This window comes from Helicoverpa zea, chromosome 19 (assembly GCF_022581195.2).
Source record: "Helicoverpa zea isolate HzStark_Cry1AcR chromosome 19, ilHelZeax1.1, whole genome shotgun sequence".
Taxonomy (NCBI): domain Eukaryota; kingdom Metazoa; phylum Arthropoda; class Insecta; order Lepidoptera; family Noctuidae; genus Helicoverpa; species Helicoverpa zea.
In genome coordinates this window covers 7,223,352-7,234,081 of record NC_061470.1, presented here as the reverse complement: position 1 = coordinate 7,234,081, position 10,730 = coordinate 7,223,352, and the positions used below count along the sequence as shown (strand labels likewise).

The following is a 10,730-nucleotide window of genomic DNA, read 5'->3' as shown; positions in this document are numbered from 1 at the left end:
TATGACGTTGTGAAATCTTATAAAAGTACCTGGTTAAAACTGTTGAATGGCAATCATTATGATGACAGTTCAATTAATAAACTGGCAACATTGCTTTACTCGCTATCGGTCGTTGCATCATCGATTTAGGTAATTTTCGAGAAAAAAATACATTTCATTCGTGTTAATAAGTGATCTGATAATTAAACGTTCATATTGTTAACTGCTGAAGTTTGTGACACATTGTGATATTCATTTCAGGCGAAATGTCCGACAAAAAAATTATTCCCGTGGTCAAGGCTGAGGAGGAGGCAGCCGAGGAGGAAGAAATGGTTGATGCTCAGTCTCACCTCAGGGTATGTGTAATGTTATTCCTTGACCCACGCGTATTATGTAACAAGACATAAATAATGTTGCTTTGTGGATCGACCATACTTATACTTGAAACATAACCTCTGACAAGATTTTGCTGAAGGATAATTATTTTCCTTTATTTTTACTTGACGAGCAATGTGTGAATATTGTTACCACAGGATGACACACGCCAGCAGATGATCCTTTTTATAATCGCTTCTATAGTCATCTAAATTTTTGTGTGTATGTTTTTTTCACCAAACTCCTAAATCAGTGGTTCCCAAACCTATTTTGTCTACTGCCCACTTTGAGAATAAATATTTTTTTAGTGCCCCCCTTTTTTGGGGTTCCGTACGCAAAGGGTAAAACGGGACCCTATTGTTTTCGCTCATGAACGGTTCATGTTAGTTAGAGAGTTGAAATTTTCACAGATTAGATTTTTTGATATTTCTGTTGCCGCTATAACAACAAATACTGAAAACTAGAATAAAATAAATATTTTGGGGGGGCTCCCATACAACAAACATGTTTTTTTTTGCTCATTTTTGCTCTGGTACGGAACCCTTCGTGTGCGAGTTCGACTCGCACTAGGTCGGTTTTTCACCTATTTAAAAACCACTATAACTTCTTCGAAAATGTGTCTGTTGCCTTTTTATTTGATTGTTTGTGTCGACTTTAATTACGAAACGAAGCGACAGACATTGATATGATTTTATTTTTTTCTATATTCAATAAAAAAGGACAGATATATGAACTACGCGGAGAGAAATATAGAACCGAGTTTGAGCAATCTTTTAATTCATATTACTTAGTTGATGTTCACAATTTGTTGTTGAGAGTCGAAAGCTCATGCAGTCGTTGTCTAAGAGGCCTCCTAGCTAAATAAAATTACAAATCACCCCCCAGGCCTCTACACAACGCCCCCATTTTCTTTCTGGGTCTCTTACCGCCCCCCTTGAGACCTGCAGCGCCCACAAGGGGGCGTTATCGCCCACTTTGGGAAACACTGTCCTAAATGGTTAGACCGCATTTGCTGAAACTTTATAAACATTATCGTACATTGGGTATAATGGACTAATACAAGTGATGATTACAATGCTAGTGATGCATTCTTCTTCTTCTTAGTCGTTTTCCTAACTGCTGAGGATCATGACTCCTTCTGATCTTGTCCACTAGATGTCGCCATTTATTGCGTTCTTATGCATTAAGCATGACCAAAAAGGTCCACTGCTTAAGTGTTAAATCTAAACTCTGCCTTTATTCAGGCATAAATATATGTATTGGATGCACTAAGTTATCAAGAGTGGAAGAAAATTATTGACAGGATAGGATCCTCCTATCTATTTCTCAAGAGTTCAATGGATAGTTATTTATTTTTAATTATTGTTTTTCTTTTTAGAATAATTTTTATTCCTCTGAAAATGCATCAAGAGACATCAAGGTTTATTATTTTCTTTCTTTCATTTATTACAGTTATGATGGTTGATGTCATTTAGTTAGACGTTACTCATTCATTGTATTTAAACAGTTATTTTTGAAAGGAAATAGTTCTTAACTATATAGTGTGATTATTTCAATGATGTAGTATCATGTAAAGATACTTTAGTTTATAAAAAAGCATTGGTTTTTATGCAAGTTCTAACTGTTTATATGAAATTGCAGGAGGTATGCTCACAGAAGCCTGATGCCCAGAGCCACTGGGCCAAGTACCAAGAGTGCAATGACCGCGTCAACTCCCGCTCCCAAACCACAGAGACCTGCGAGGAGGAACTCATTGACTACTTGCATGTCCTCGACCATTGCGTCACCAAGGACCTCTTCAAGAGGTTAAAGTAACTTAATTTTAATTCTCTACCCTAAACTGCCACCTACAATGCCCAATCTTATGTTACATAATTCTTGATTTCATAGAATTTTCAGGTACAAAGGGTAGATGTAGTTTTAGCAAATTTATTTATGTACCAAGTGTGAAGATTGACGAGTTCATGTTTACTGTTTATTTGTAAATAAATAATCATCGTTAATATTTGTCTTTTATTTAGCATTTAATATAAACCTTACAAAATTTTGCTGTAACTAACTACAATCTTTCATAAAGCAATAAAAAGCAATTTGCATACTTAATAAGTTTTTTTATTACAGTGAATATAAAAATTTTGAATTAAATAAAAATTCAGATTAAAAAAAAAATCTCAACATAACAATTTAAGCTTTCATTACATCACAAGTGAAATGGCACACTCAAAATAAGAGTAATTTAAAAAATACGAGTGTTATCATAAACCTGTGCAGAAAATCGGAATGTCACAACAAATGCCAATTATCATCAAATTAACGTTAACTTTACAAAATGTAAACATTGCATCAATTGTCTTACCCCTAAGCAATAAAAGAATACATTTCAGTTTCTATAAACCCTACAATAATATAATGAAAATTTACTTAAAAGTATAAAATGCATAGTTCTCTAGATATAAGAAAAAGTTTATAATGGTCACACAAAATGGGATCTTACAGTAAATTGCATTCTTAATAAATAATTCCTAGATATAAACATTTTTGTGAACCTTCACATTATACCCTAGTACAAAGTAGTGTAGGTGCAGTCGTTGTAAATAACATACAATAAAAATGTATCCTAAACAAATATTATTGTACCAATGAATGAATCAGTAAAATATCTTATGTGTGAACATCATAAACATGATAAAATTTTAACAATAATATCTAACAATACAATATAAACCAATTTCTATATATTACAAGCTAAATGTCGGAAACAAAAGCACAGGAAAAACTTTGGCATAATTTAGATAAAAATATGGAAATAATAAAAGTATCGTAAAAAACTGTAGGCACTATTTTAAGCAAGATTTTTGTATTTTTGTTTTTAGTATCTAATGGACGCGCTCTTGGTTTTACAAGATTACATTATATAGGCATTAAATAGTAAGGTATACTTCGCATCTACACATTACCTGTGACCTTAGAAGCCTAACTAAATCACAATATTATATCAATGTTATTAGAATAACATATTGCTATCTAACAGACAGAATCGCCTCAAGTCCGTGCCTTATGTTAAGTATTAAAAAAAATGTATACGTAAGAAAATTTACGAAAATCGTTTAGGCAGGTAAGAATGATCTAGCCTCATAAGAAAATGAACAAGATATTGAATGAACTGATCACTGGGATGTGATGTTATTTTATTTGCAATATAAAACTATAAAATCTCACGATAGTCTAATGACTAAACTTGTGAGCCGCCTGCTATTTGTGTGTAAGATAGTTACTGAGTCTGCCACACTTATTACAGCACACCTTAACGCGTTTTCATTGGCGACATCTGATCGCTGGATGAGACGTAGCCAATGAAAAGGCATTATATAGTATGAAAGCCATCCGACATCTATGCACTGCGAGCGATATAGATAAGTATGAATCGGTTCAGTGCACAGAGGCTTTTCCAATTCTCCGAGTATAGAGGTGCGCCCTGTGGAGCCTTGTATTCCGAGTGCCGAGCGTGAGGCGTGACGTCACTAACTCGCGCCGACCTGCAGCACGTTGAAGCAGATCTCGCACACTCGCTGCGGCTTGTTCATGCCGAACTTGAGGATCGGCACGTCCTGACTCGAGCATTTGTTGCACAGCATGCGGCCACAGTGACGACTGGAAATTAAACATCAACTTTAATTTTGTTTTCTTCGTTATATCTATATTGAACTAGCAGAGTGAAGGTTTTAGGAGCAAAATGGTGGTAAAGTGTCCTACCAGTGATGCTTCCTCATGGTGAGCGTGAACTTGGTGCCACACTCCTGGCACAGATCGCTCTCGGCCCACGGCGCCTCCGCCGGCAATACGTCCAACAAACGGTGCAGTAATTGCTTTGTGGCTACCTGCTCCAAACAAAACATGTTAAATATCTGGCTCACTCTATTATAATTGTGTAGTTTTACTATTTAAGTGTTAATTTCTTACTTGATAGTTAAATATAGATATGCCATCTTTATTTTCTTGAGCGAGACAGGCGCCGGCCCGCACCAATACCCTACACATGGTGCCCTGACCGTTCATGTAAGCTAGTAAAAGCGGAGTGTTGCCCTGGAAAAAAAAAACATTATAAATCATTATAAGATATTTTGGAAGAAGAAAAGTTTCAAATATATCTTGTAATGGCAAAATAACAAACCTGTAAATCAGTCCTGTTAATGGGGTAGTCAGGCATGAACTCTAGGAATATTTCACAGATCGCTGCTGCATTGTCTTTTTTACACCAGCACAGCTCATGTAGTGGATTTCTACCTGTTTTCAAAAAGTAAATTATTAGGGACCCTGTTATTACTCATGACCAACTTGGCATTATTATCTATAATATTATTTCACCATGCAATAGTTGGAAACCATGCAATAACATTAACATAAATGAGGTTTTTTGATAGACCAGTGGAGATCAGATGGAATCTGGCCTCTCATCTGTGCTGCAGGTTATATCAACTAACAAGCCATGTTGTCAGAGTATCTGTGATGGTGATACTATCTATAGTATAGATGATAGTATAGTTGTTACCTTTAAGATTAGTAGCAGCGGCATCAATATCGGTGTCGGCTAGCAGCGCCCTCGCGGCGGCGGCGTGTCCGTCTCGCGCGGCGACGTGCAGCGCGTTGTCGCCGGCCGCGTCCACCGCGCCGTACTCCGCGCCGCCCGACACCAGCGCCGACACGATGCTCTCGTGTCCCGCGCCCGCGGCCACGTGTAGCGCCGTGCGTCTGATATAAGTAATATATTATGTACTAACTTTATAAATCCAATAATAACTCAAGCCGCCTTATTATAAAACCACATTTAAACCACCGTCCCGAACAAAATCAGTGGACTAAAGCGGGTACTTCTTAAAACCACGTTTTATAATAAGGTGGCGTTTTATAATACTTTCACGATTAGGTCATATCGCTTATGTTTTCCCTTACGTACTCCCGCTATATGCTGTCCATACACGTATTCTTCCTTCCGTATGTAATTCTCCCCCTATATTTATACTCCCTAAAGTACCTGAATTTAAAGAAATTTAATGTATCTGAAATTATAGCCATTCCACATGGATGGGCAACCTCTTTTTGAAGGCCACATTTTAACATAAATAAATCCATATAATATACCATAATAAAGTAGGTACATACTTATGCGCATCCCTATCATTGGGCCTGGCTCCTGCCAGCAGCAGACTCCTCAGCAGCACCTCATGTCCGGTAGCAGCCGCAAGATGCAGCGGCGGCGCAAGCGTGGCGTCCTGCACGCGCGAGTTCACGTCCACCTCCACCGACAGGAGGAACATCACGCTCTCCACGTCGCATGTCTGGATAGCCACGTGAAGGAAGTTGCGGCCTTTTTTGTCTACCTGTTTGTCAGAAATTTTATGTGAAACATTATTTTAAGTATCATCCTCATCATCGTCCTCCTGAAGTTATACCAATTTTACCGATCGCGCGAGACCGCGCAGCATGTGAAACTTCCGTGAACCTTCAGTGAAACTATGTAAATTTGAAAAAAAAACAAAATTAGGACAGTTTTTTAAACTTTAACTAGAAACTTGAATTTAAACAGATTTTAAATATTTTTAGAGGTAAACTGAGTAGTTTCAGTAAGCCTTGGGGTAATACCAGCTTTATGTTAATAAAGAAATTCTTGCTATGCTCCATATATCACTATAAAATATCAATTATTATATTATATTAACACAAACCTGCTCAGCAGCAGACGGGTTCTTCTCCAATATAGCTTGCGCCGCCTTATTATTCCTGGCAGTGAGCGCAGCGGCGAAGGGCGACACGCCGCGGTTGTCGCGCGCCGACAGTTCGATGCCCGGCTGAGACAGCAGCAGCGAGATGATACCCGCGTGTTGGTTCTCTATCGCTATGTGAAGAGGGGTCTTGCCTTCCGCGTCTTTCGAGTTTATGTTCGCGCCGTGTTCTAGAAGAGTCTGTAACAAACCATTATATTATACATGAAAGTTTGCTATCTCAAAGTCAAAGTCAAAGCATTTATTTCACTTAGGCCTTTTCAAGCACTTATGAACGTCAAAATTATAACTAAGTTTGATTCTAGTTCAAACCAATAAATTATACATGAAAGTTTGCTATCTCATCTACTTAAAATCTCAAAGATGTGTTTAAAAGCCACGGGGAAACACCTTAATACATATCTAAAAAATGTACAAAGCACAGACAAGTATACCTGTATGACATCAGTAAGTCCCCAGGTGCAGCACAGATGCAGCGGCGAGTGCTTCTCGTTGGCGATGTCAGCGCCCTCGCCGGAGGGGCCCAGTCGCCGCGGCGACTCTACGTCGCAGCCCGACCGGATCAGGAACATGGCCAGAGACTCCTTGTTCTCGTCTATCGCTCTGGATGTATATTTATTTGTTTATTAATCGAAAATATAATAACGTGTGTCAAAAGTAGCTCTGTTCATGGTATGATATACAAAATATTGTATATTATAAAACTCAAATTAAACTACATCTCTCCAATTTTCAGAACCCTCAATATTACATAAGACAACCCTCAAAGAATGCCCACTTTTTACAAACTTAAAGAGTACTTACTTATGTAATAATGTCTGTAAGCATCCATCAGGCCCGGAGCCCCAACAGTCTGCATCAGCACCATTTCTGACCAAAATCTATTTGAAACAAATACCACATATTGGAGTTGCTCATCTCATAGATTTGATTTATTATATTCACATCGAAAATAAAAATATATACTATGATTCTGATTGCAATTGCAAAATCTGCCATATATTAATATCATATACTAACTTTAAAAAAATATATATGTTACACAAGTTCTAAAAACCTGATTGCTAAGTCATTTGGTTTAATAATACCATTCTTTAATATCAGATCTCACAATAGCATTGAAAATCATAACCGATGGACAGAAAAAATAAAAATTCCAAATATTTATTACAATTTGTTTTTATTAACATTGTTTACATTCAATTAGTTAGGTTTCTACTTTCACATCTGTTACAGCATTGATAATCAAGGGATACACATATGTTTTCCAGAATAATTCTAAGACATTCAGTAGATAGTTCACATGCCCACTGTTAATTGGCACTTGAGTAATCTGCACCTGCTTATGGTTAACAAAGTCAGCTACACAATAGTAACAATTAGTAGTATCAGTCAGGTACATTAATATCTGCAGCTCTGCATAATATTTGTCAGTTGGCTTGCCATCTTTGATAAAGTGTGATTCAGGCTTTTCACTAGTGATTAACTCAATGTGTACAATGCCATCGGCACATATTCCATCAGGGGATCCCACTATCATTGGAAAAGTGTTGTTTAACATCAACCCACATATATCAATCTTCTCTCCAAGTGCCATTTCAACAGTTTGTCTAACCAAACTTTTAATAGCTCTTTTTTCTTTCTTAGCTTCAGTGTCTGGCATGTATGCACCCATAATGCTTGATATAAGGTCCTCATCACATGTGTCACATTCACTTGTTGCATAAGCTTTAGATGCAGTTATCCTACCATACTGTAATTCACACCAAAGTTCACGGTAGTTTTTTCCAATAGTTTCCTTCTGAATTTTATTTATTAAATCTTTTGTTATATCCTGTTTTATTGCTTCCAAGAATGTTTCAGAGCACTTGTCTTTGTATTTAATAGCAAGTTGGTGCATTGAAAGACTCTCCATATCACTGCATTTGTAAGAAGAATGATATCTTAAGAGAGGGCAGTCCGTTACATTATTCTTTTGTGCCATCTTTATAAATTCGTCAAAGACGGATGTGTCTGAAGGCATCGGTTGTGGGTTTGGTTTGAAATTAAAAATATTGCTTATTCTGAAGTCTTCAGGTGAGCACTGGAGTATAGGTTTATGAAAATAGGACTGACAAGTACCAGACTGTTGCTCACTCTTGCGATGAGCCCACAGGACAAAAGCTGCTGCATGGAGACAGACACCTTCTGAGTCCCCGCAGTCATGGCAATGCACGGAGTCAATCACGCTGTCTGTCTCATTCAGGGTCAATGTAACAGCATAAAGCTTAGAGTCCACTTCTGAGTAAACTTTACATTTCATAGTACATAGTTTACCCATCCGCATAATCTGAACATAGGATATCGCGTCATCTCCAAGGTTTGGCCGCCCAGAACTAAAAACAAGTCATATTTTTATTTTCATGCTTGGTTTTTTTATGAGGCAAAACTTGAATAGCGTTGCAATTTGATTTATTTAATTTGTACTTTTATAGAACTTAACCTTAAAAAGACATCAAAAAGATATTTCGTATGAAACTACACAATCATAACTGAATTTGTTTTAGTTGCAGACTTACGGTGGAGTTTGTATTTTGTTTGATGCGAAAAATGCTGCAAGTACTAGTGCATCAATTTCAGGCACATTGTCGCTATTTGCTTCGCTGAATCCAGGTTCAGGTTCCACTTCTGGCTCCATTGTTTTTATTTATTTTGAAATAATAAGAGTTAAAAATTAAAAACTCGATAATGTTTGGTTTCATTTACACGACTGAGCGGCTAATGCGCGCGCAAGATGTCAGTGTCACTGTCATTTGTCAAACAAAAATGTCAATGTCAATCACTGAACCCGACGAATGAATGTAGAGAAGAACTGTGAAGGAATGAAAAACGAAGTCAATAGATCTATGCGAAAGAAAACGATTACATATTAATAAAAAGTGACGGAAACTTATGATCCAAACTGTTTGAGGTCCTATAATGAGCTTAACTACACGAATAAACTCTAATCTTCATTTTATAGTACTTAAAAAAAAACTTATGAAAATATTTAATTAAAAATAAATAAAACACTGCTGCAAAACATTAAATAAAAAGACAATTTTATAACCACTGCGCCTTGCAAGACTAATAACAAATCACCTACATATTATCACGTTGAGTATTTCAAAGGGGCTTCGTAGGTGTTTTATTGAGTGAGCAGATGTTATTGTACTTACGCTAGCGACTTCCTCCTGGCCGGAGTCGAGCGCTGCCCACAGCGGGGGCACTCCGTTAGCGTCGAGGCGGCTCATGTCCACTCCGCGAACACACAGCGCCTCCACCACTAAGCCTAGCCGGCAGTGGATGGCCAGCTGCAGCGGCGTCTCGCCTGCCTCCGTCCTATGTAGCGAATAGATGACTTTGGATCTTCTTTGGTTGATTTTTACAAATGACAGATTATGGGAACTAGCGCTGTTAATACCGATTGCTTCAGGTAGATTTCCTTTACCACTTAGCTGTAGTAAACAATAAGAGACAGGCCTCCAGTTTTTGGCTTGCTTTGATAATCTACTAAAGTAGAGTCTTTAGAGTAGAGGCAAGGGCTCCGTAGGATGAATTTGGCCTAAAGGAGGCTTAACAAAAGTCTAGTGGTATAATTGCGAGTATCTGACATACGATTTCATGTACTATTTCTCAGTGAACATAATGATAATACTCACAATGCATTCATGTCAGCTCCATGGTCGAGCAGGTATATGGCGGTCCGGGAGTCTTCCTCTACAATAGCTTGATGGAGTAATGTGAAACCCTTTCCATTGCGAATGTTTGGGTCCGCGCCACCTTCGACCAGCGGGGCGACCAGATTCTTGTGACCTGCGTGACATTACACAATAAATCTACGACATCAACAACAATCTCAAAATCCTCGAAAATCTAATGCATTAAGTTTTTTTGAAAGTGAAGCTCAGAAATGTATGTATATTGTAACCATATTTCATAATAGCTTACTGAGGTGAATGTCAAATGACTATGTGTTTATTTACATAATTATAGTATTACGAAGAATAAAATAAATGATGACTGTACTTATTTTCACGGTGACAAACGTATGGCTTTTGATAAAGGAGAAAATGAGTGATGAAGAATGAGTAATGCTAATAAAAATTTCAGTATTGAGTCTTGCCTCCTGTGTGTATTTGTAAGATTTACTTCAGCCAATTAGATCATCACTTCACGCTCATTTAATTCGCATAAACTAATTGAGTAATTGTAGTTTGAAGATATTTTATTAACCGACTTTATATTCAGACGTAACTATCGTAAAAATGCCAATAAAATAACGCTGTGTTAAATAGATTTGTTAACTTGGTATTCACACGAATAGAGTTGTCTAGCGTTACGGTCAGGTGAATGTTGGCGCCTTTAGCATTCCTATATGATCGACCTTAGAGGTGAACGACAGAAGAAATGGCAAAGTTTTATTCTCACTATTTGTACCTACATAATAGCTTCGTTGTGGCCCTAAAGTTCTTTCAGGGTGAAAACAAGAACGGCTTCATGGTTATTCAGCCAATTTATAACATTTTTATATTCCTATATCTTTATGTTGCATCAATTACATATTTAGTAGTTTAT

At 37.3% G+C, this 10,730-nt stretch overlaps 3 protein-coding genes across 3 annotated transcripts in view; 1 reads left to right on the top strand and 2 right to left on the bottom strand.

Annotated features, from left to right (window-relative positions):
• The first annotated feature begins 46 nt into the window (after window positions 1–46).
• Window positions 47–2,357, top strand: LOC124639321 (cytochrome b-c1 complex subunit 6, mitochondrial-like). Its single transcript, XM_047176617.1, has 3 exons — window positions 47–129; window positions 241–335; window positions 1,996–2,357. The coding sequence occupies exons 2-3, from the start codon at window positions 246–248 to the stop codon at window positions 2,167–2,169; spliced, it is 264 nt and encodes an 87-aa protein (XP_047032573.1). The 5' UTR covers window positions 47–129; window positions 241–245; the 3' UTR covers window positions 2,170–2,357.
• Window positions 2,358–3,379: 1,022 nt separating this feature from the next.
• Window positions 3,380–10,730, bottom strand: part of LOC124639314 (rabankyrin-5) — a 45,219-nt gene continuing 37,868 nt past the window's right edge. The window contains exons 11-21 of the mRNA XM_047176602.1: window positions 9,815–9,968; window positions 9,332–9,494; window positions 6,939–7,015; window positions 6,569–6,737; window positions 6,078–6,314; window positions 5,515–5,732; window positions 4,904–5,103; window positions 4,526–4,638; window positions 4,315–4,437; window positions 4,108–4,232; window positions 3,380–4,005 (exon numbers count right to left, since the gene is read on the bottom strand). Of these exons, the coding sequence (XP_047032558.1) occupies window positions 3,876–4,005; window positions 4,108–4,232; window positions 4,315–4,437; window positions 4,526–4,638; window positions 4,904–5,103; window positions 5,515–5,732; window positions 6,078–6,314; window positions 6,569–6,737; window positions 6,939–7,015; window positions 9,332–9,494; window positions 9,815–9,968 (1,709 nt within the window). The 3' untranslated portion in view covers window positions 3,380–3,875. The remainder of the gene's footprint in view (window positions 4,006–4,107; window positions 4,233–4,314; window positions 4,438–4,525; window positions 4,639–4,903; window positions 5,104–5,514; window positions 5,733–6,077; window positions 6,315–6,568; window positions 6,738–6,938; window positions 7,016–9,331; window positions 9,495–9,814; window positions 9,969–10,730) is intronic.
• LOC124639316 lies at window positions 7,298–8,906 on the bottom strand. Its single transcript, XM_047176612.1, has 2 exons — window positions 8,693–8,906; window positions 7,298–8,509 (listed from the first exon to the last, which is right to left on the bottom strand). The coding sequence occupies exons 1-2, from the start codon at window positions 8,809–8,811 to the stop codon at window positions 7,342–7,344; spliced, it is 1,287 nt and encodes a 428-aa protein (XP_047032568.1). The 5' UTR covers window positions 8,812–8,906; the 3' UTR covers window positions 7,298–7,341.

Excerpts from the sequence above, each read along its gene's own strand:
- LOC124639316 (XM_047176612.1), bottom strand. The coding sequence starts at position 8,811 with ATGGAGCCAGAAGTGGAACCTGAACCTGGATTCAGCGAAGCAAATAGC. Across the intron at positions 8,510-8,692 it reads AACAAAATACAAACTCCACC|TTCTGGGCGGCCAAACCTTG; the intron begins GTAAGTCTGCAA and ends ACTTGTTTTTAG.
- LOC124639321 (XM_047176617.1), top strand. The coding sequence starts at position 246 with ATGTCCGACAAAAAAATTATTCCCGTGGTCAAGGCTGAGGAGGAGGCA. Across the intron at positions 336-1,995 it reads ATGCTCAGTCTCACCTCAGG|GAGGTATGCTCACAGAAGCC; the intron begins GTATGTGTAATG and ends ATGAAATTGCAG.